The sequence below is a fragment of the Crinia signifera genome, chromosome 5 (genome assembly GCF_055691185.1).
Source record: "Crinia signifera chromosome 5, ASM5569118v1, whole genome shotgun sequence".
Taxonomy (NCBI): domain Eukaryota; kingdom Metazoa; phylum Chordata; class Amphibia; order Anura; family Myobatrachidae; genus Crinia; species Crinia signifera.
In genome coordinates, this window is record NC_139221.1 from 288,045,634 (window position 1) to 288,071,817 (window position 26,184).

At 43.0% G+C, this 26,184-nt stretch overlaps 1 protein-coding gene across 1 annotated transcript in view; it reads left to right on the top strand.

Moving 5' to 3' along the window:
• LOC146005813 (mycolipanoate synthase-like) overlaps positions 1–26,184 on the top strand; it is an 85,086-nt gene that overhangs the window by 45,423 nt on the left and 13,479 nt on the right. Inside the window, exons 2-3 of the mRNA XM_083145238.1 lie at positions 20,848–20,942; positions 22,749–22,902. Of these exons, the coding sequence (XP_083001364.1) occupies positions 20,885–20,942; positions 22,749–22,902 (212 nt within the window). The 5' untranslated portion in view covers positions 20,848–20,884. The remainder of the gene's footprint in view (positions 1–20,847; positions 20,943–22,748; positions 22,903–26,184) is intronic.

Genomic DNA, 26,184 nt, shown 5'->3' on the forward strand with positions numbered 1-26,184 from the left:
GTGTTCTGTGTGTTTGTGTGTGTTGTACTGTTTTGGGGGGTGTTGTAGTGTATATGGGTCCAATGTGTAAGTGCATACCTCCCAACATGACCCTCTCCAGGAGGGATACATTGCTCTGCTCCTGCACTTTTCCTGTGTGAGTGATGTGTGTTCTATATATTTCCCCAATTATTCCCAATTATTGAAAGCCTTCACCATAATGCTAGAATGTGTTTGCATTCATACTAAATGACAGCAATGAACTCAGCTGTGGTTCCTTTGTCTTCGGTTTCCCAGATCGTTGCTTTTTTTTCCAGATCATTAATTAAGGCAAATTGAACCTTGGTGTTTTTTAGATTTCTAATGCCCCTTTCAGACCTCACTTAAAAACAGGTATTTTGCCAATTTTTAACTGTTTTAAAACGGTAATCTGTGCGGTCTGAAAGGTGCAGAACCACTTTACCATTTTAAAAAAGCCATTTTTTTAAAAACGGTTAAAATGGAGGGTCCTACCCGTTTCAGACCCGGTATTTTGGCATCAAAATCGGGTCTGAAATGGTATTTAGGACCCAGCCAATGAGCGGACCCAGCGCAGTAAATATTTAATGAGCGCTCATTGAATATTCATATGCGCTTCACCCCCTGGAACCCCCCCATGCAGCCATTACCTCCTGCGTTGCGGATCCCGGCATAATGGACGGATGCGCTTATAAAAATAACTTTAAAAAAAAAACATTGGGGGGGGTTTCTTAAACACATTGGGGGGGGTTTAGCCCTAGGGGAGGGTGATGTTAACCCTAGGGGGGGGGGGGGGGGGCGTGCGCTGAAGTCCGCACTGGCTTTGACCCTGTATTTAGAAAGTTTCCAAACACGGGTCTGCCAGTGTAAAAAAAACGGAACTTAAACGGTAATACCGTTTAAGAGATGCGGTGTGAAAGGGGTTTTACCTGTCAGACCCGTTTATGGAAACGTTTTTTTAAATACAGGGTCAAAGCCAGTTATGCGGTGTAAAAGCAGAATTAGTGAAATTTCCCAAAAATGGCTTCGAGGTGCACACCACCAGGTCCAGAGGTACCTTGTTGCCAAATTTGGCGGCTCTGACTGCCACGGTGTGCCCGCAATGCAACAGACACGCACACACACGCACACACACACTCTTCAACTTATTATATAGATAAATGAAAGGGGGTATTAATTACTTAGTGAAGTGTTATAATTATTATTGAAAGAGCATAGTTGCGCCTTCCAAGATGTCAATTTTTCATTGCCACCTAACCCACTTAGCTTTTTTCATGTTACAGAGGTACACAATTCCTCTGAATGGAGGGCTGCAACTAAACTCTCAATAAATCTAAGTAATATAGATTCCACCAGCAAATAGATCAGCGCAACGGGGTGACTAGCAGTCACTTGTTGTTGCATCTAAGCACAGACCGTTCAGTTGGCTGTGTATATGCTGCACCAAGCGACGTGCATTAGCATCCATGTCACCTTAGTTTTATGATGCAGCAGCAAGCATAAAGGAAGTCTCAGTAGTGTCCTGAAATCAAGATTGCAAAAGTATATTCTGGACCTAACGGTGCAATAGTGTGTTTATCTCCAGCTCCTACTGTGGAGCAAAATGTCGGACATCAACATTACACCAAGTGTCCTTCCACACAGGAATCATGACTAAACAGTAGGTCTGTGTTAAATTCAGATCTGGTCATTATGGTCAACAACTACAAACATGTGTAATAACAAATTTTCTACTAATTGCACAAAAAATCATAAAAAAAAAATCAATAATAAAAAAGGCAAAAATTTAGAGAAAGAGCAAGTATAAACCTGCAACATTATCACATTGCTTATGATGAAAAAAGAACCAAAAATGCCATCTAAAAATAACATGCAAGAGATCCCTTTAAAGTTATGTACAGTAAGTTACAGATAAAATCTACTTTTGAGCCATTCAGTAATATTTTATTAAAAACATTTACCCACATGCTTGACTGTCAGGTTCGTAAGAATATGATTTTTTTTTTTGCCTAATTTTGACACAGTAAACAACTTGTCTGTGGGAGGAATACCAAGCTTTAAAAACATTGGCCTCGTGTGATCATATAACGGTACACCCCGCCGACAAAGGCAGTGCCTTCATTGTACAAAATATGGAGGCTTATAAAGACAAAATATATCGGCAGTTAATGTGTATCTCAAGCTCGATGGTGCTCCCACACATATTGCAAGATAAAACTGTGTGTGCTGTCAATGATGGGATTATTGATCAGAAATTAGCTGATGCATTAATACCTTAGTGTCCTTTGGTACTGTTGTTATACAGTATTTGCTTCCAAAGGTACACAAACACCTGACTCAACCACCTGGTCAACCGATAATTGCCACTCAAGGTTTATTATTTCAGCCTAGTGCTAATTATGCTGTACAAAATATTCCTGCTGACAGTTGCAGGGGCGGAACTACCGCCGGTGCAGCCGGTGCAGTGCACAGGGGCCGGTGCCCCCGTCCGCCCAGCATTCCCATTTTGAAGAGTCAGCCGCCATCAAAGGAACAAGGTGCGTGCGCAGGCTATCCCCCGCACCCTCTTGAATTTGTGTTATATTTTTAAATATATAGGACCATGGCAGGCAAGGTTGGCGGCTGGCAGGTGCACTTCATGTGTGCGCACTGCGCTGTGCCGTGTAGAGTGAGTGACCGGAAGCAGTGCTGGAGGTGGGGTTGGCTAACTTGCATTACATGCTACTAATTCCGGGACTTCAAACACATCAGAACATCAGATGCAGCAGCGCTGGGACGGACCCGGAATCCTGTTCCTGCTGCTGCAGTGGACCACCAGTCAAAGATAGCCACAGACACGGAGCGGAGCCGGTCAGCGGCGCACACACAGGGAGTGAGGAGGGGAGCTGCAAACACAAGTCGGCGGAGGAGGGGAGCCGCACACACGGTGAATGGAGGAGGGGAACTGCACACACGGTGAATGGAGGAGGGGAGCCATACACATGAGGGTGGGGGGGGGACCCGCACAGATTGACAGCTGCTGTCAGGGCTGGGAATGGACGAGGTGGTCTGCAGAGGGCGATGTCAGGGAATTTCTACATTGAGTAATGCAGTCTGTGTGTGACTGCCCCTCTGCTCACCATGCCCCCACCCAGCTGTCTGCCTGTCTGTCTATGCCCTCAACTGTCTGTCGAGGCAATGCCCATCAGACAACCTGTCTGTCTATGCCTCTTTCCATCTGCCCCTCTATGCACCCACATATGGGCGGTATTCAATGAGGCTGATTCGCCATGTTTTTATGGCGATTTTGTGCTGTAAGGCGAATTTTTGACTAAAACGGTGAATCATCCTATTCAATGACCAGATGGCGAATACATTTCAAGGTTTTTTTCGCCATGATTCACCGAGTAGCAATCGCTATCTTTTTATGGTGAAGTGGAATGTGAACTTTTAAAATAAAGTGTTTTGTTTTTTACAGTTGGTGTCAAAAAATCAGGAATTTTATTCTGAGGAGGGGCATGCTATTTTTATTCATGTGCTGTGAGCACATGAATATATATTTAGTTTTAAAAAATATATTATTATTATAATTATTTTTTTACACAGACCAGCCAGCAGGGGGCCGGAGCCGAGCCGCTCATTAGATATTCATATATTCAGTGCACCCGATCATTACATATGCATGAACGGGTGTAGTGAATATACCCGGTCCCCTGCTGGCACCCCCGGGGGGGGGGGAACCTGTGCTGCCTGGCACCCGGGGAGCCCCCCCCCCACCCCCCCACCCCCCCCCCCCACCCCCCCCCCCCCACAAACGTTCTGGGGCAGGCAGGGAGACTTCCATCTCCTTGCCTGCCGCCGTCCTCGGGTTACCTGCGGCGTCGCCGCAGGAGTTAAAATTTGCCCCTGACTCGTTGAATACTGGAGCCGGCGAGGCTCCGGAACGCAGCGAGCAGTGGCGAATGTGCAGCGAATCCTAAACAGGATTCGCTGCACATCGCCAAAATGCTCATTGAATACTGCCCATAGTGTTCAGTCCATCCACATATCTGTCTGCCCATCTATGTACCCATTTGGTGCTCCGTCTGTCTGTCTATGCCACCCCATCCTGTGCTGTAGTCAGTGTCTGTCCTGCTTATTACATCCTCCCCCTCTCTCTCTCTCTCACCCCCTCCCTCTTTCTATTTCTCTCCTCCTTTAGTACCCAGCACCTGTCTCTCCCTCTTTCTCTCCGACACTATTTTGCTTCCCTCTTTCTTTCTCTCTCACTTCCTCTCATACCCTTCCCTCTCTTGCATTGTAGGGACAATGGTGGGGAGGGGGGGGACCTTTCTAGATTTTGCTATGGGCCCCACAAAGTTATGGTTCATGACTGTCCCTACCAGCAGGGGCCTAACAGGCAGTGGTGCTACATTTGGAATGGCCTTTTGCAGGGGGAGCCAATTGTCATTGTAGGCTGACAGCCAGTGACAGAGTAGGCTCACTGCTGTCCTGCATTGGGATTGCCACCCATCTATACTACAGCCGCACTGTTCCTAAAAGCTAGGATTAGAATGGGCCTATTGCTGCCGGGAAATCTAAGTGGGACTGACAGCCTAAACAACAGCTAGCCTTCACTAGCGTAACCTGCAGGTAAATTACATGCTTCATTCCTGACAATCACACCAGTCAGGGACCCATCAGCCATATAAAGATGGAGCTGGGACCTGGCACAAGCCAGGAGTCAGACCTACAGTAGTGGACACCAACCCCAGGGATACCGCAAGGAATGGACAGCTAGGGACTTCATGATCTCTCCCCCTACATACCTCTCACCTGCTCTCTTCTCTGTGTGCCTCTCACCTGCTGTCTCTCTGATAGGGCAGACCCAACCATTACACTGGCAACTATTACACTGGCAGAGGATGGATGCCTGATGCTGGGCTGCAAAACTTAGTGAGCATTATTGTAAGGGGCACTACTAGGGGCATTATGTGTAATTAAAACTATTACTGTGTAATGGGCATTAGTGTGTGACAATGGAGGTTATTCTGATCGGTGCGGCCAAACGTGCGTACGTTCCCTATTAACGTACGCTAGCCGTACGCGGCCGTTGGGGTTAAGTCCACCCACAACTCAGCCGCATACGTACGGGCATAAACAACGTAGAAGGGGAGTGGCGTACAAATGAGCGTACGCCAACGTACACGGACGGGCCAGCCCTTACACTCCGACAACTGGCGTACAACTGAGCGTACGCCGCCGTTTACGGACGTCTCTCGTCCGTCTTCCCACCGCCTTCTTGCGGAGATCTGAGCGTACGCCAGCTTGCACGGACGGGTCCCTATTGTTTTCAATGGAAAACTCAGCTTATGTCACCGCTCGTGAGAGTGAGCGTACGTCCCTGCACGCTGGCATACCCTTCACATATATGGACCTGCAAATCTTGCCTTTCAACTACAAATCAGACAATTAATTAATTATTCTAATTGTTATTCAATTATTGTTTTCTATTATCTCAATTGAGGATTGTGTGCAAAATAGTGGTCATGGGCTTAAAACATTGCTGAAACATCCTTTGTAGGTGTTAGATGTGGTTTATGTTATTGTATCCTAAATACAAAACCTATGTTTGTATTAGAGTGAACACGTTGACACATGTCGACTTGTGTAGATTGAGTGTGCTACTGTGTAAAGTCTATGAAAGCACGTAGTGAATGTGTCTAACTGTTTAGCAAATAGCTACCTTAGCATATATAAGCAGGTCTTCAAAAGATTCTTACCTTAAATTAAACAAACCTTTAAATGTCGAGAAGTATAGAAAGATAAGCTTCCAATGTGTTTGAGTGCTGTGTGTGGCTTGCAGGTAGTGAAATCATGGTTTGGACTTAATAGACTGCAGCATTGCTTATTACATTCAGGTGTATGTGTTTGAGTAGGAATCAGCGTTAATTAGCAAACTCAGGCGCACGCTGGCATGCGGTATCTGTAGGGGTGGTTTGAGATGGCGGTTGGCGGCCGCCTGTTTTGTGTCCGAAATGAACGGTGCCTTAGTCGATCGTGCGGTAGTAGCACCGCTCATTTTTGGTGCACACCCCCGTGTACGCCCATATTTACGCCCATTTTCCCTCATTATTTCGTCCGCTCCCCTCTTCACGCCCCTATGCCGCCCCCAACACCCGTACACTCGCGTACAGGTTTTTTCGCACGTAGAGACCCGTCCGTAAGCGTTGGTGAGTGGTCGCGCCTGCGCATTAGCGAATGTACGCATGCGCAGATCATAAAAAATCCAGGGACGTACGCGTACGGCCCGGCCGCTCCAACCAGAATAAGGCCCAATGTGTAATGGGCATTACATGTGTGGCATAATGTGTAATGGGCATTGATGTGTGTGAATGTGTAACTGGCATTACAGTATGCAGCATAATGTGTAATGGGCTTTAAATTTGAAGGGGGGGGGGGGGAGACGCTATGCGTTTTTCTGTGTGTGTTTGGGGGGTCCAAACCATATTTTTGCACCTGCGCCCACAACTTGCTTGTTCCACCTCTGGACAGTTGGCTTTGTAGCATTGATGTTGGAAGCCTGTATAACATAATCCCTTATGGGGACAGTATACACTCTGTTCGTGATCTTATTTATACACATCCTTTATACTGTATATGGGTCCAGATTGGTCTTTTATATGTGATCTTTTACCTCTGATTCTGACATGTAATTTCTTTTTGTTTTACAGCCAGTTCTATGCAGATGTATGGGTGTGCGATGGGGTCCCTGAGGTCCCATCGTACGTGAACTCGTACATGATGCAGACTGAGCATACAATATTTTTTGCAGACTGTCATCTAACTGACAGGATTTAATTCTTTGTCAGGTATATAGATGACCTGTTTCTAATTTGGATGGGTACTAGGGAGGAGTTTGTTACATTCATTGAAGCTCACAATAACATGTCGAGTCCCAGCAGGCTTTGCATACACGATAGATCTCCATGTGGTAATTTTTTGGGATGTGGCAGTACATTTGTGTGAGGGTATTATACAAACTACCTTGTTTCAAAAACCGTCCAATCGTAATACTATTTAACATGCAGCCAGTTTCCATCCTAAGCCTTTAAAGCAGTGATGGGGAATCTTCGGCCCTCCAGCTGTTGTTGAACTACACATCCCAGCATGCCCTGCTACAGTTCTGCTATTTGGGCATTCTAAAACTGTTGCAGGGCATGCTGGGATGTGTAGTTCAAAAACAGCTGGAGGGCCGAAGGTTCCCCATCCCTGCTTTAAAGGATGGGCTCCCATACTTGCAGAGTCTGCATTACAAAGGACGAGGCAGTTAAACAGGTACAACTGCTCAGCGACAAGTTTGCAGAAGGTGGTTATGACGAACAATTATTATCCACAGCCTGTAAGAAAGCACTTGCCATTCCTTGTGATAGGTTGATAGTGAATAATACTAGACAAGCGAATGATACTAAGATGCCTTGGATCAAGCATTATAATGTGGCTGGTAGTGAGATCCATAAAACTTGTAAAAAATGATGGCCAATTGTTCAAACTGATCCTGATCTCAGTTTGGCCCATAAGCAAATCATCACCCAGTTATGCCAAGGGCCGCAACATATGGGATTAGGTAATGAAACCTGACATTTCTAAAAAATTGTCTGCTACAGCTGGGGGTCAAAAAATTCACTATCAACTTTCGTTTGACCTGTACTACCAGGTTTGTAATTTATTTTATCACCTGTCTGTGTAGATTGAACTACATCTGGAAGACTGATCGGACCTTACGTGAAAGAATGGTGGCTCACCGATATGCCATCCGCTTAGCTCTGTCCAGCGGCCACAGTGATCAGCCAGTATCAGAGCATTTCTTAGAGGCGGGTCAGTTTGGCCACCTTCACATACATGTTGATCGATCATATCCCTGCGGGCGGTGTTCGATCGTTGAAATTGTTAAGATGTGAGTCAAGGTGGATTCAGAGATTGAACACCCTGGCCCCTCATGGGCTTAATGAACATGCAGGTCTACATGCATTATTGTAATGTTGTATAAATAATGTAGCATTGCTGGAGATGTTTGTATATATGTACTTATTTTGTTTGTGATCATCATGCATTTTATGTTGATGCACCTTTAGTTTTTAATTTTTCTGTATTCTCTGTTGTCTGCCGTGTTTTACATATCTAGCATATGTCATGTTGTATCACTTATTGCTATGGTGATGGATGAGTGCTGGTGATGTCAGGAGCGGGCGTCGCACTACTCGGCCTCACCTCTGGCTCCCAGCTGTCCGGCACTCCTGTGCTGTTGTCAAATAGTGTCTCTCCTCCTCGCTCTCATTCTCTATCCCTGACACCCTATTTCTCGCTCACTTCCTTCTCTCTCCTGACCCATTGTAGTGACCTAGGCTGGGGGTTAAAAATGTTGCTATGGGGCCAACAAAGTTCTAGTTACGCCTCGGTTACGTTAATAAATATTTTTATTGATACTTTCCTAATCGCCACTTTATATTTGTTTATTCCCTGTTTTCCTCGTAGGACTGACTATCCTACTTTTAAATGGCTGCTCTTGGCAATACACCTCTGGCAGTGCCGGCTAACGCTACCCAGGTAGCTGATTTGTGGGGTTAAGAGGAGGCTGAAATACTTTGAAATGTGGCAGAGTTTTATTGTGACCCTCTCATTCATGATAACATGAGTTCAATAAGGTACAATGACGCAGACTTTATTTTGAATTACATCAGGGATATAACCCTGGCATCTCACACCAACACTATTTTATATCACTTATTTCCTGACTATTTCACTTCTTTCTTTCCATTTTTTGGAAGTTTTTATGATTATTTTAGAATATCAATAAAAGGAAAATATTAATATTGTTTTAATGGTGTACAACACCAAGGACAAATCTTTCTACAGTATCAGATGCATCCATGTTTATTTATTTTGCCACAATCAGGTAGAGTGGAGGATACACTGGGCAATTCTTCTGCAATATGGGCTGTTTTCCTGCAAGGGTCAGATCCAGTAAAGAAAGAAAAAAATCAATATCAGGGCCAACATACAATGGGTTATCTCTGTCAACAACCGACCGGCAGCCTGTATACCATGAGGGATGCTTGTGTACAGACTAACCACATCAAGCGTACACAACAAACAATTTTTGGTAATATCGGTAAGGCCTGAAAACTCTGGTAATTAAAGTGGTAGTATACTTCAGATAAGTGGCCTGTGCCTGGACCACTGTTTGAAAGAATGAATCCAAGTATTTCAAAACAGTGTAATAAACCAAGTCCCTTGCTGCATTGATAGGGCAACCTGGTGATGAAACAGGATCTTTGTGTAGTTGGGTTCCCAATCTACTATCGAAAGTTCATCAAGGGGTATTCTATGCTTATTGCTCCCATTACAGTATTAGCCCGGAAAGGTGCCAACCCGGCTCACTGGCCTGAAGAAGCTTCCAAGGCTTTCCAGCTTCTAAAACAGGCCTTTGTGACTGCCCCAATCCTTCAGCAGCCAGATCTTAACAATCCCTTTGTGCTGGAGGTTGACGCCTCCAATGTCGGCGTAGGGGCAGTTCTCTCACAGTCCGCCGAAGACGGAAAGATGCATCCCTGTGGATTCTTTTCTCGCAAGTTCCAACCAGCAGATAAGAATTATGCAATCGGTAATCAAGAATTGTTAGCGATTAAGTTGGCACTGGAGGAGTGGTGTTACCTCCTAGAAGGAGCCAAGCATCATGTTACAATCTACACCAGGGCTGGGCAACACTGGCCCTCCAGATGTTAATGAACTACACATCCCAGGATGCTTTGCATTACTTTTGCTATGTGGCCATGCTGAAACTGATGCAAGGCATGCTGGGATGTGTAGTTCATCAACATCTGGAGGGCCGGTGTTGCCCAGCCCTGATCTACACCAACCACAAGAACCTCTTGTACATTCAGACTGCACAGTGTCTCAATCCCCGCCAGTCTCGTTGGTTCTTGTTTTTCTCAAGATTTAATTTCAAGATTCTGTTTCACCCTGGTTCCCAGAATGCCAAAGCAGATGCCGGGTCTTGTTCTAAGGATGAGGACGTCAGTCTCCCCGATTCCAATCCGATTATTAGTCTCACAGCCTTTGCCATGACCACCTTGTCCCCTGTGCCACCCCAAGGAAAAGTCTTCATGCCTCCGGATCTACGTCCCAAGCTACTCTCCTGGGCTCACTCGCCCCAATCCTTTGGGCATCCGGGTGTCCATAAAACCTGGGAGATCATCCATCAGTCCTATTGGTGGCCACAGCTTGTAAGAGAAGAATGGTACCGGAGTTCAAACCAGGTGACAAAGTCTGGCTGTCCACCCACAACTTGAGGTTGCATGTTCCCTCCATGAAGTTCACCCCAAGATTCATTGGCCCATATTCGGTCATTCAGAAAATTAACCCTGTTGCTTACAAAGTCAAATTACCTGACTATCTGAACATACCCAACTCCTTCCATATTTCCTTACGGTGACTTCTCATTCTGAATCGTTTCCAGACTCTGTTCTCGCAAGTTCCTACCAGCAGAAAATAATTATAGAATCAAGAATTGTTAGCGATTAAGTTGGCTCTGGAAGAGTGGTGTTACCTCCTGGAATTATATTGTGACTCCACCCGGGGTGGTCATTAAACAAAGGCCCTATCCAATTCCCGAAGCAAAGCTGGCAGCAGTAAAGCAAGAGTTGGAAGAGACGTTACACCTAGGGGTTATAGAAGAATCCAGAAGTAAGTGGAATAATCCTAAGCCTTCAGGTGCTTTAATGTTCTGCAATGACTTCTGTAAACTAAATCAAGTGTCCCAGTTTGATGCTTACCCTATGCCCCGGGTTGGTGAATTGGTAGAAAATTTAGCTAATAGTCAGTTTATTTCCAAACTGTTTTCAAGATAGATATATATATATATACACAGTATATATACATCTGTCCTCCACTGAATAAAATATTTTTATTGATACTTTCCAAATCGTCACTTTATATTTGTTTATTCCCTGTTTTCCTCGTAGGACTGACTCTCCCACTTTTAAGTGGCTGCTCTTGGCAATACACCTCTGGCAGTGCCGGCTAATGCTACCCAGGTAGCTGATTTGTGTGGTTAGAGCAAGAAGAGGAGGATGAAATACTTTGAAATGTGGCAGAGGTTTATTGTGACCCTCTCATTCAGATCCAATTTCAAAACTCTTAAAGTTATATCTCCGGGTATCTTCTACAGGGATGCGGTCATTTGGTCTACTGCATTATGGTCGACAGTCATTAGGTCGAATCCATTAGGTCGACATGCTAAAAGGTCGACATGACTCTAGGTCGACATGGGAAAAGGTCGACATGATTCTAGTTCGAAAGGTCATTAGTTCGACAGGTCATTAGTTCGACAAGGTCATTAGTTCGACATTGTCTATGTCGACATTCACAAGGTCGACATGGAGTTTTTCACTGTTTTTTGAGCCAACATGTGCCGACAGGCGGTATTTCATGCCCTACCATCCACTAGGGCGTGGTGGGAGAATAAAATAGTGTGCCGAGCGTAGCGAGGCACCGTGCCCGACGCATAGCGAGCGCAGCGAGCGATGCGAGGGGATGCAGTGCACTTTAAACTGTGTCCATGTCGACTGTGTTGACATTCAGGTAAAAAAACAGTGAAAAACCCCATGTCGACCTTGTGAATGTCGACATAGACAATGTCGAACTAATGACCTTGTCGAACTAATGACCTGTCGAACTAATGACCTTTCGACCTAGAATCATGTCGATCTTTTCCCATGTCGACCTAGAGTTATGTAGACCTTTTAGCATGTCGACCTAATGGATTCGACCTAATGACTTTCGACCATAATGCAATAGACCTAATGATCCCAACCCCTTCTACAAGTGGCTGTGACAATCTAACTTCAGTGTGACCTTGAAGGGAATGGAATGTGAGCAAACTTTATTTTATAAAGTTCCAATCTGATTTCATTGTAGCTTTTGTACTTGCTTGTTTTGTCATCTTTGAGACCCTACCAATGTCCGCTTTGTTTGGTGGCCATATGATTATCTGTCAGTATTATATTTATGCCCAATTGGCCCCCTGTATTCCTTTATGCTGGTCTTTCCTAGCTGTGAATATGCAGGTATTATTATTATTATTTTAAAAAATTGTCAAGGTGTGTTAAACAACAAAGACGGGGCAGGGGCACTAATAGGATCTAATGCCATAGATACATTGATGCCAACTTGCAAGATATGTTATTCATGAATACACTGCATATCTTTTCACCTTTAGAACTTTAGCTCCATGTTGGATGAATTATATGAATATTAATCCGTCTTTCAATATATGAATCAGTGATTGGCACGTACTGCCATTATCAATTTTATATCTAGTACAAGATAGCAGCGCCTAGGTGAATTATCACACTCAACCATAACAATTGAGCATCAGTTATTAAGTTTATCAACTTAATAATACGTTGCTTGATAAGTTAGTTCAATAAGGAACAATGACGCAGACTTTATTTTGAATGACAACAGGGAGATATAACCGCACCCTGACTATATTTTATAGCACTTATTTCCTGATTATTTCACTTCTTACTTTCCATTATTTTGCAGTTTTATGACTATTTTAAAATATCAATAAAAGGGAAATATTAACATTGTTTTAATGGTGCACTACACCAAGGACAAATCTTTCTCTCAGATGCATCCATGTTTACAGTATTTCTTTTGCCACAATCAGGTAGAGTGGAGGATACACTGGGCAATTCATCTGCAATTTGGGCTCTTTTCCTGCAATTGTGGCGATGATCACACCGGACCCTCAAGGTCGCCCCTGCCAGTAGAAACAATCGTCAGGATTGCTTCCGACTCTGGGCAGCCTTAGGCCCCACATCTTGTATGATATCACTGTGAGAACAGGGTAGAGAGCCTGGTCTGCAGACACCCCTTCCCTATACTATAAGTGCACGCTGTAGGCACATGCGCCAAAAGTGGGTGTGACCATGTATCATGAGGGGGTGTGGTCATATGAATTTAGACGAGTAATATGACAATAGGGGCATGGGCACATTTTGTCACACACTGTTATGAATCTTACACATTAAACCACATGCCGTAATGCCCATTACACATTATGCCCCACATGGTAATGTCCATTACACATTATGTCCCACACCATAATGCCCCAGACTGTAATGCCCATTACACATGATGCCACACCGTGATGCTCATTACATATAATGCCACATAAGTGCCACTTACCTACATGCTCATTGATAGGAGTTTCTTTCTCAATGCTAGGGGCTTCATGCTTGATACCAAGGGGGTTTCATGCTCGTTGCCATGGGGGATTACATGCTTGTTTCTATGGGGGATTACATGCTCGTTGCCAAGGGCATTTCATGCTCATTGCTACAGGGGATTACATGCTCATTGCCACAGGGCATTTCATGCTCATTGCCACAGGGGATTACATGCTCTGCTAAGGGCGGTTCATGCTCGATGCCATGGGGGAGTGAGACTTACAGTGACAGCCGCAAGCCCGGCAGGATGGAAGGATGTTGTGACAGTCGAGCAGAGAGAGGTGGGCTGTCCGACTGTCTTCTGAGCTATTCTGCCGCTGTTTGAAACCAATTCCCCTTAACCCACAGCTGCTGCTTTTGCACATCAGCTCACCCAGCAGAACAGAAGCGATGTGACAACCGGGCAGAGAGCAGTGGGCTGCCTGGCTGTCTTCTGAGTCTACGGCTAGTTGAAATATCACGCCGGGTCACCAGCCATTAGGAGCTGCTTCTGATTGGCTGCCGGGCCGCAAGCTCCTTTTGGCTGTCGACTTATCGCAATATTTCAAATAGCCATGGACCTACCCAGAAGAAAGCCGGGCAGCCCACCCTCTCTGCACGACTGTCACATCGCTTCCGTTTGGCCGGGTAAGCCGGTGTGCAACAGCAGCTGCTGCGGGTCAACAATGTGCCTGCAATATATTTCTTACAGGTACACCGTACCGCCTTACTTGCACCACTGGTAACGAGTGGCTGCTATTTGCCTCTGTAACTTTATGCTAATAGTAGTATAAGCCCCTCTCTGGTGTACATCCTTGTGTTTAAATATGCATAGACTGCAGCACCCACCTTCTGCAACTTTGGATGCAAAAATCCTGTTAGCGTGTTGTAGACGCTACCATCAGGTGCCCTAACAAAACAATCACCAACCTCATGTTAGCTGCAGAATCTGCCTCCGAATATGGCCTCCAATGTATGCAAAGCAGCCACTTCTGTTAATGTAGATAGTTTAACTTCATTATTGAGGATTTAATTTAACTTTCTTATTGGGAATTTAGTTTATCTTTCTTAGTGGGTATTAAGTTTATCTTATTTATTGGGATATACTTTATTATAACACTGAATACATAATTCATTAACTTTTAAGCTGTCATTTAAGACATCAATAACTGTGGGTCAGATTTATGAAGCCTGAAGAAGTGATAAAGTGGAAGGTGATTATCACCTCCAACTTCTACAGAATTAACTCATCTGCCTTTGTGTGTCATAAAGATTTCTTAAACGTCACATTTAAAATAAATTGGCCTTGGTTCAATGTGATTCCTGACAAGCTGATTGGATAATAGCATGATACTGTAGTTGTATAATGGAATATAAGAGGGATCCTATCCTCATAATGTTAACTTCTCTGCTTTCGAGAAACCTAACAAAAGGTAAATACCATATAATCACTTGTATTAATCAGCTATTTGATTTTTAATTAATGTATGAATTGGTCAGTTTCATACATTGTGAAAATATATATGTCATTTGTAGTGTTAAATGATGAGCTGAAAAACTAAGTACTGCGATGGGTTCTGTTAGCAAAAATTCAATATTTTCTCAAGATTACAATGTTTTGTTGTGACAGCGATGCAGGAAGCATGTACGCAAGCAGAAAGTTTGTCAGCGTTTATTGTAAGATTCATAATGATCCAAACAGTGATTAACATCGCATTGGTATTAAACGCGTATATATACTAACATATGTGATTAGGATCACAAAGGGCAGTTCTTGCGATAAGAGCTGCCCTTTGTAAATCAGTCAGCAGGGGTGAGCGGGTTCCGGCGGGTCTCCCCCCACCTCCTGTGTTCAGCAGCCTCCAGTAGCATGTGAGACAGTTTTACTTATTATCAGAGGTGCATACACAAAGGATGACAGAGGGGGTTGGGATCACTGGGTTGACCATAAGATGGTTGACAGTCATTAGGTTGACACCGTTGGGTCGTCACACAGGAAGGTCGAAAAGGGTCTAGGTCGGCATGGGTGAAGGTCAACATGAGTCTAGGTCGACATGGGACAAGGTCGACAGGGGTCTAGGTTGACACATGCGTTAGGTCGACATGGGTTAGGTTAACAGTCAAAAGGACGACATGGGGTTTTTCACTGTTTTTTTTTACCCGGATGCCGACACAGTCGACATGGTCACAGTTTTAAGTGCATCGAGTCCCCTCGCATGGCTCACTGCGCTCACAATGCTTCGGGCACTATTTAATTCTCCCACCAACCCCTAGTGGATGGTAGGGCATGTAATTCCGCCTTTCGGCACGTCGGCTCAAAAAACAGTGAAAAACCCCATGTCAAACTTTTGACTATCGACCTAGACCCCTGTCGACCTTGTCCCATGTCGACCTTCACCCATGTCACCCTAGACCCCTGTTGGCCCACTTTCGACCATCTTATGGTCGCCCAACCGACCATATCCCGACAGAGGGATATACACAGGGTGACATTTGCACATACACAGGGTGACATTGGCACAAACATAGGGTGACATTGGCACATACACAGGGCGACAGAGGTGCTAACATAGGTTGACAGTTGGCTATACAAATAGAGCCTGATTCAGGCTTGATCGGATTCCGACCCTTTTCTGATGGTGCGGTCTGCGCATGTGCTGACCCCCTGTGCAAACATCTTTTTTGAGTATCAAACTCGACGAGGTGTTCACACTGTGAGGGGAGGGAAGGAGACGGGCAAGGGGCAAATACAGGGGAACACCCAGTGTTTTATGGGTGTACCCATGAAAATACTGGGCATTCCCCTAGGAATGCAGGTGGGTCAATGTCGGCTCGGGGAGGGCAGCTGATGTCACATGACGTCCGCACTCGCCCCGGCAATCAGCAATCGAAAGAAGACAGTCTAGACGGACTTTTATTACCAAAGGGGAGAGATTATCCGATGGCCAGCGACCATCAAATGACTTCTCTCCCCTTTGCCTCATGAGAGGGGATGTGTTCGAGTACACATCCCCTTGCATGCAAGCAAGGGGATTCGACGGCAGGGGGGTGGGCGGGTGTTCGGTGGGGTGGTTGGTGGTGCAATCCTGTTCATCAGACTGTGAGTATGCCCAAAACATGTGACAGCCGGATAGCCAATAAGACCACGTTTTAAAATCCGGGTACATCCGGATCTTCACATGCCTAATAAAAATATTACAAAAAGTTTTAGGATAGGGAACATCCTCTGGTTCTTTTACATATGTCAAGGGTTCTGATAGACAACTGTTAATTTTTATTTTAGCTGTATGTTTGTTATAGAGGGCAAAGGTTGTCTGCATGCTAATGTCCTCAATTCCTATACATTATTGGGGGAATTCAATTTGCTATGGTAAATTACTGCAACTAAATGATTCTGAGGGGCAATTCGATTATCCTCGATACCTAGTATTATCAGTGACTTTGTGTCACTTGCCAGAGGCAAGAGAAACCAAATCTGCAATAAATGTGTTTATTTCAGGACCATAACACATGGATTCAGATTAAGGGGGAGATTCAATCGCCGTCGAGCATCTCCTGTGGGGGAGATGCTCGACGGGCCCTATTCAATGCTGTCTTCCCCGACAGCATTGAACAGGGTTTCCTGTCAGAACGAGCCCGACATCTCTAGCTGTCGGGCTCGTTCTGCCGAGAACAGCCGGGAAGTGACGAGCTGCCGGCTGCAGCTCGTCACTTCCTGGCCGCAACTCGCGGCCACGCCCCCTTCTCGCCGCTCGGCGGCCGGGACATTGAATCCCGACTGCCGAGCTCCAGGCGAGCTCACCGAGAACGGGACAGGGGCACGGCTGTCGCGCTAGCTCGACAGCCGTGCCCCTGACATTGAATACCCCCCTTAGTGCACGGATCCCTGTGTACATTTGCAGTGAAAAAAAAGGGCTAATTGAATTGTCCAGAAAATCTTTAGTACAAAAATCTCAAAAAGTACGTCTTTTTTCATGATAAAATTTACTGTGATCAGTTTGCATTCCCGTTTCAACAGTTTGTTTTAAAACTAGAAAAATACAGTTCTATTTAAATAATTTCTGGCATTATTGGAAAAATGTAATTACAATTACTTAATATTAATTAAAGTTTGAAGTCATAATTGCTTTTCACAAATATCAGGTAATAATTGCCTCTAGATATCAAATAAGAAAAAATACGGTACTTATAGGTTAGTACTTGTATAAATGAAAAAGCTGCAGCGTGAATTGTGCTTAAGATAGCACAATTTAAATCACCTGAAAGGTTTCTTGAAACTAATACCATAAAATATATTGCATGCAATTAGAAATGAGGTGAATCGAATAAATACTTTAAAGGTGCCCATACACGCACCAATTTTACTGTGCTATGCGTTTTTGACTGTACAATTGTTCGATACAATTTTCCTGCCAGAATGCGATGCAAAGTGTATTTTGATGCGTGCGATGCGATTTTAACCCATTTTTGTACTGTTAATTTTCTAATGTGGTCTAAAAAGTACGTGCTGCACATACTTTTTGGAGCATACAATATCGGACACCCGGGAGCATCACGTCGCATCGCTTCCGCCCATAAACAAGCTACGATTATTGTATATGCTATGCGTTTTGTACTTTAAAAGTACAAAACGCATTCGATAATTGGTGCGTGTATGGGCACCTTAACATATTTGTACAGAATAAAGAATAAAATGCAAGATCTTTAGACTTTTGCTAATTATTTGCAAAAAACTGCCGAATTGCACATATCGCACATTTAATAGGATGCGAATTGCAGCAAAAATCACACTTTTTACTGCTAAAATCGCACATTTTTTAACTGACAATTTTTTCTCACACTTCATCTAGATGTTTTCCCACGTAGTATATAAGTATATAACTCACAAATTTAATAGGGTGCGAGTTTTTTTGGTAAATGTTACCAAAAATTGCAAAAAAAATCTGTGCATGGTTCTGTCTTTAAAAATGTGTAAAAGTTAAACTTACTAAAAAAAAAAAAAAATATGTCATGGGGGTCCCCCCTCCTGAGCATAACCAGCCCCCGGCTCATTGGGCCGGACCGGGTTCCAAAAATATGGGGGACAAAAAGCGTAGGGGTGAGTCCCCCGTATTTCTGAAACCAGCCCGACTCTTGGACTGGTCCTGGTTCCAAAAATATGGGGGCTTTTTTTTTTTAAGTGCCCCCACTGGTGCTGCCCGGCTCCCTGGTTCCCTCCGCCACCCCCCCCCCTACTCCCTCTGCCCAGCTCTCTGGTATCGGGCATCCCCCATCCACTGCTATCTCCCGCTTCCTGGTCTCCTCACCGGTGTCCGCCGTCCCCCTGTTCCCTCCGCATGCAGCTCCCCAGGAGTTGCATGCAATTTATCACATGCAAAACTTGGCACATGAAGTGTCCCTAATCCCGGGACAATCAGGTTCAACTTGTCTTTAGGACAAGTTGGACTAATGTATGGGGCCTTCAAGCTTTTTGTTCACAAAAACTGCTCCAAAAGCCCTTTAATGAATGCATTCAAGTAACACTAATTTAATGTGAAAAGGGTGTAAAATAAAAAACACCCCTTTTCACACTATTTTAGTAAAACGAAAAAATAGTTAATTTATCTGCCCCATATCCACAAATAATAGCAGATACTTATAATAAATATTATTTTTTAGCTTTAAACATAAGGTCTTTTAAGTTTTACATTTGCATAAAACAGAAGGAAATATTTATTACGTCTCTCTTTTTTTTTTATAGAATTGTGTATTATTTATTAAAACGATCTTGGCTAATGTCACCAGCTTCCATTATGGAAAATGAAATTGCAAATGACCTTACTAGACCATATCTAGTTTTGACATTACCCTCTTTCTAAAATTGAAAATAGTGTCAGCAATTTTACAAAAACTTATCTTCTCACCCTTCCTGTCCCCCTGCAGACCATTATTAGGCGGAGGGGTTAATTTACAAAAGCTTAAAAGAAAAAATAGAAGTGATGTTGCTCACAGAAACCATATTGTGTCTATCATTTCTGTGTTGCCTCCTTAAAAATTATAGACAGAATCTGATTGGTTGCCAAGGGGGACATCGCCTCTTTTCGTTTTTAGGAGCTTTAGTAAATTTACGTTGTAGAGTCTTTAAATACACATTTTGATTCTGGCTGCAATGGGTTAGTTAATGCTTTATGTCACTACCTTAGCATCAGCTAATATGTTCTATAAAATTAGATGCTAAGAAACTATAGACCTCATTTTGACGTCCTATATACCTTCCCCCTTCTGTCATTTTTTGTTTCCACCTCGGACCTTCTATTCCCGATCTTCTGTTTCATCCCTTTAGCATTGTTGCTAGTCTTCTTGATAAGTAATTGTACTGTTTAACTCTATGACCACTGTATGTGTGTGCTTAAATTGCTAAATTGCTTTAAAAAAAAAAAAAACTCTATGTGCTAAAAGCTCCATCTCAGTACAAACATATTTCCAGTGGTGGCATTTTTGTGGCTGCCCATATGGTGGTCTTGTTCCCGTGTCCAGCCTTTCTGGATCGAGGCTAATCATTTAATTACTGTAGTCAATTATCGCATTCCAATTTGGGACAATGTTATTAGAGTGTTGTGGGTTTGGTTCCAAAATATCATGTGCAGATCTGGATTTATCCGGATCTCAAAACGCGATCTTATTGACTAACCGAGCCAAAACATGTGACAGCTGATGATAATCAATAAGATCCCATTTTGAGATCTGGGTAAATTTACACATGCCTAGTTCTAAGTCATTGTTCTGTTTTTTTGCAAGATTGGATTCAGTTTTCTTTCTAATGTATAAAAACTGCTAAAAACATGTAATGTGGACTTGTTTTTGTTCCTACAGTATTATTAATGTCAATAAAATTTATTTCCAGTAATTTCCAGTGTGAAATCATAAGCAAGGGACTTTTATGCCAAATAAATCCCTCAAGATTTGGGTTTTAGATTCGAGATCAAAACTTGGTGGATGGATTTCAGTAAAATTGAACAGCTCATCTCTACTAAAAATATGTGTTCCCACAGCATTCTAAGTCTTTAAATCTTCCTACTTAAATATTCAGAAATGTATTTGTCTTGGAAAAAGCTCCTGTTTTTCTTTATGCTTTTCTAGCATTTTTGCCAATTTTGATCAGACTCAAAAAAATTTAGAGACAAAAAAAACTTTTTTTTAGATATATTATAAAAACGAATAAAGTGGAAGTTACAGTTATTTTGGAAAGGCAAAAAAAATGAGCGTGTTCTACATTATGCACATTTGATTCTAGATTAGGTTTGCTGAGCAAGAAGGTAGGGTTCCCCAAAGGATTAGAAGTTTGTTCAGGTAGCAGAAGGAGTTAGGCGGAAGAATTACCTTGTCTAGCATGGAGTAGAGTAGGTTCTCTAGTTTTTAATGAAATGAGATCATGAAGGGCCCCAGACACAATACATTTATATATATATTACCAGACACATGATTAATTGATTACGATTGGAGAGGTGATACACAAGTGAGAATACTTATACACATTGGTGTATTCCAGAGGGATCTTCTAGGTGCAGCAAAGCAAAACCAAACTCTTTTGAGTTGCATATCACATACGCTTCATAATCTTTCATTTTTCTCCAAGTGTCTGACAAGCGGATTATGACTACAGCATCTGTGCAATGGATGAGCTAGAAGACCACATAGCAATAGTTGGAATAGGGTGCAACTTTCCCGGAGGTGAGTTGTTCTTATGCTGTCTTTTGTAATGAAACATATGTGTACTGTACATTTTGTTCATGATCTGCTTTTCTTAAAATGTAAGTGAAAGCACTACTGTATATGCAGGGCAGCCGAGAGGTAAATTGTTTGGGGGTGTGGCCTTATTTCGGGAGGCGTGGCATCCTCCCGTGATTAGGCAACGCCCAAAATTGTTTAGGGGGGGTGAAAACATACTTTAAATTAAAGGGGGGAGTGTTATTGTGCCCCCTTCCCCCCTCAGAAGCAGCAGCACATACCCAGCGTGTGCAGTGAGTGTGTGCTGCCCAGGAGAGACGGAAGGGGAAGGGGGGGTTGGACCTCCACCAAGCCTGGGCACGGGTACTTAGTACCCTCTCCCCCCTCTCTCGGCAGCCCTGTGTATATGACTCAAAAAGGGTGTACTGCAAATAAAAGTTGATCTAAATTGAGATTTGTTACTAACATGTATTTTATGGGTTATTGAGGCTGCTTTAAAGTTTCCCGACATCTACAGCTTCAAGCCACCAACCTCACTTGCCAATACCAAAATAAAAAGAATAACTCTTGTATATTCCTGGCTGGCTGGTAAAACTACAGTTCAGATGCCAGGATGTCTGATGAACAATTTACAGGCTTCACCGCTGCCCAGGTGCAAACAGGATTTTTTGAGAGTTAAAGTTAAAATGTTAGGTTCCAGCAAAAGCAAAAATATAAGAAAAACCATGAATAGACACTTTTTCTTATCATGATTTGATCCCTTGATTATATATTGTGTTCTTATCTATAGGCATTGTGATGTATAAAATGTGTCAATGCATGTATTTGTCCAAAGGAACTCAAATAAATCTCTATTTAATGTACAGTATCTCTTACTTAACCTTAAACATTCAGGTAATCTCACAGTCAGGAAAGTAGCATGTTTTAAGTTTTAACATCCACAGGGGCAAAATCCTCTGACCATTAAATCTGTGTACACATACTACACTGTCTTATAAACACAAACACACATATTTATCATACACACTGACTGACTTAATATCACTCCACTGTATATAATAATTTTTAACCAAAACGCAATGTAAATAATAACCTCCACCATGTAACTTATATATAAATATATATATATATATATGGTACTTGTGTAGTTTCACGGCGCCAGAATGATGCCGTGCTACTTCCGGGTTCTACGCTCGCCACAAACTATGTTAATAAAAGTAACTTAACTCCATGCCAACATGAATAGTTCATACCTCCAGTATCCATGTTGGCATGGAGTTGATTTTAAATAGCGTGGCGAGCGTAGAGAGTCACCGAGCCCGCAGCGTGGGCGAGCGAAGCCGTGAAACTACACAAGTACCATATATATATATATATATATATATATATATATATATATATATATATATTACAGTTGTCACTATTTCACTTTGTACCTAGTACTCCCCAACATCTTAAACCTTGTGCAGTGTCCTCCGTGAAGCATACAGTGTAAAGGCCCACATACACTAGTGTGCAGCCGAGTTGCTCGGGGGAGGGGGGGGGGGGGGTTGCACCCCTAACCTCAAGGGTGGGACCCCAGGCAAATACCTAAAGCTGCCTAGTGGTGGCGCCGGCCCTGCACATACTTCATATGTCCGTTGGCTGCAAGGTGTACTGTGCCACTATTAGAAGCAAAAACACGCAATAAGTGGAAGTGCAATCAAGGAATAAATGGTAGTTCATGCTGATGAAACATACAATGACAATAAAGATTTGACATTTATTGTATATGTTATATCTTGTATTTATATAATTTTTATTGTACAGGTGAAGGAATTGATAATTTCTGGAAAGTTATTGTTGAGGGAAGAAACTGTACAACAGAGATACCAAAGGAAAGATTTGACACCAGCAATTGGTATGATTCAAATTACAGCAATCCGGGCAAAATATGCACCCGGCGAGCGGCCCTGGTGGAGGGGTACGTATGTTATGTTTCAAGATAAGTTATTTTGTTTCGGTTTACCATGCAATAGAATTTCTCCGAGTACAGACTCCGATATAATGCAATTTATTGATTGATTTTTAATAAAAGAAAACCTCAGCGGCTATACATTTATTTTGCAATTGTATATGTTCTTATATGTAAATATATGAATTTCAAATTCACAGAAACTGAAGGGAGAGAAATGTACAGCATATACAGCAGGCGTCTATGTAAAGTAGTTGGAAGTTATTTTATAAATGATTCATGAAACCTGGGAAACCATCTGTTAATTATAAACATGCTTGCCAATAAATAGAGGTGCAGCTAGCAACTAGAAGTGTGCAGTAAATTAAATATGTCCATTCAAAGTAGGGCATACCCCAATGGTTTTGGTTTAAAATGATCATTGTTTTTTGGTCTTGCAAAACCACCTTCAAGTTTTTGGTACAGTTTTGAATCGGGGCTTCTTTAAAAATCAATAAAAACTGCTAAAATTATGTAACTTGGACCTGTTTTTGTTAACATTAATGTTAACATTAATGTTAACATTAATGCCATTAACTAGCTGGTGTACATGGTTTCAAACTTCCCATTGTTGCTGTACAAAATGTTTTACCCCTTTTCACATACTTAGGAGTCAAATTTAGAAAAATCTCTGCAAAAAAAAAACTGTCTTGGTTTCCAGACCACATATTCCATGTTCCCCAGCAGGTTCAATGGGAGAGTTCACCAAATGTCATATTCCAGAGCACATTGGTGATGCATTGTAAATGACAGACAGAAGTTTTACCACAATAAGTAATTCCGAAATTAAGCAACCAATTACAAATTTCTGAAAAACTGCAGACCAAGGCCTTTACTTTGTTATACAATGTGCCCTGCTCATTCAATGGCATCATAGAAATACGCCACTCATAAAAGTCAAACTTCTGCTAATAATATGCAGATTTTACGTCATTTCCATTAACTTTTGCCCACCTCATTGTATACTCTCCTGCAGTGCCAGATTAAGACTTCGGGGGACCCAGGGCACTTTAGACAGGGGGTCCCCCTTGCACTTGTCATTACTGGCTGCAAACTGCATGGGAGAATATTAAACTGTCAAAACACAGAGTAAAGGCAGTATAAACGTGGTCAATGGGTAACTGCAGGGGATATATATATATATATATATATATATATAGATACATAGATATAGATGTATGGAAAGTGGCACAAAAATGACTATGCAGACACAATCAGCTCCAACATTTCTCCGTTTTCAAGGATAGAACCATTCCTTTGAGTGCAGCACCCGAGCAGTTGTCATGTGTATCTTGGAGTGCCGGTAACCACGTATCTATATATATATATATATATATATATATATATATATAAAAGCCTGTGTTTGTCCCTCTGCACCTTAGACCTCACAGTCCCAGTGCTGCCTGATTAAAAACCCTCCCATGACTAGGCTGCTGCTGCTGTTCTCCATGCACCTGAGAAACATGTAATGAGCTCCACCAATCAGAGCTCAGTACAAACGTCTCAGCCTCTGCCCTCTGGTGCAAAGTGTCATGGGACTTAGTCAACTCCCAGTAATGCACTGCACACTTGTGCAATCAGTGTGCCTTGGCTCCCGATGCTCAGCACCATTAATCATTGTCACATTGGCAGATAGGTGAAGCTGCAGCACTACCCCACTACAATAACACCTGGAATCACAATGGAGAGACTTACATGAAATCCAAAACCCAACTCGGTCCAGTTGGATCTCCAAAGTTAAGGTGTTTTCAGTTTTCAACCAAACCACTCATGTCTAGGATAAAAGCGATCCCATCAGTTGCATCATCATAAAGAGGGGATGGAGTAACAATAATGAGAATTGCATAACCGCAGCAGGGGGTGTCTAACTTTTCCAGAGATCCACAGGATTCCTGAAAAACTTGGGAGTCTCCCTGACTTTCATAGAAACATAGAATTTGATGGCAGATGACCACTTTGCCCATCTAGTCTGCCCCTTTTTTTAAACATGTTACCTCAAACCACATTTTATATTTATGTCTTTGTAAAGATACCAATATGCCTATCCCAAGCATGTTTAAATTACTCTACTGTATTGGACTCTACCACCTCTGATATGAGGCTATTCCACTTATCCACTACTCTTACTGTGAACTAATTCTTCCTCAAATTTTCCCTGAATTTTCTCCCTCTAGTTTCAGTGCATGTCCTCATGTTGTGCTGCTCCTCTTCCTGTGAAAAATGTCTCCCTCCTTTACCTTGTTAAAACCATTGATATATTTGAAAGTTTCTATCATGTCCCCCTTTCCCTTCTCTGCTCTAAACTATGCATATTAAGATCTTTTAGCCTTTCCGGGTAAGTTTTGTATTGTAGACCATGCACCATTTTAGTTGCCCTTCTTTGTACAGTCTCTTATGTATTTATATCCTTCTGGAGATATGGCCCCCAGAAATGAACACATGACTGTATATGAGGTTGTACCAATGACCTATACAGTGGCATTATTACTTCTTTCTTTCTACTGCTGATTTCTCTCCCTATGCAACCAAGCATCTGACTTGCCTTCTTCATTGCTTTGTTACATTGCCTACCTGCCTTTACGTCCCCTGAAATAGGGACATCTAGATCCCTCTCTTCATCAGTAGTTTCCATTATAGTGCTATTTATACTATATTTATTCTTTGGGGTTTTGAGACCGAAGTGCATGATTTTGCATTTTTTGGCATTAAACTGTAGTTGCCATGCTCTTAACCATTACCTTACCCATTACCTAGATCATCAATCATTTAGTGTGTCTACCCAGGGCCGGCGACAGGGGGGGTCAAAGGGAACAGCTGACCTGGGCCCCGACCATCGGAGGGGCCCCAGAATCAGCCACACATCCGTGCAGTCAGCCGCCCGGGACCCGATTGCTGTGGGCGGCTGACACCTAAACCCCCCCTAACAAGAATATATGCGGCCGCGGCGCTGCAGACTCGGGAGGGGAAGCTTCCTGGGGATGCCTGTCAGAACACGCAGCTTCCGGCTACCGCTTACACACACTGACATGAGCACCGCAGCAGCACGGGCTCAAGTCAGTGTGTGTAAGCGCGTGGTGGCCTGAAGCTGCGTGTTTAAACAGGCATCCCCAGGAAGCTTCCCCTCCTGAGTCTGCAGCGCAAGTATTCTTGTTGGGGGGGGGTGTTAAGCTATATCTACAGCCGCACCCTGATCTATTATTTTATTCACACAGTCAAAAAAGTCAATAAGATTTGTTTGACATGATCTTCCCC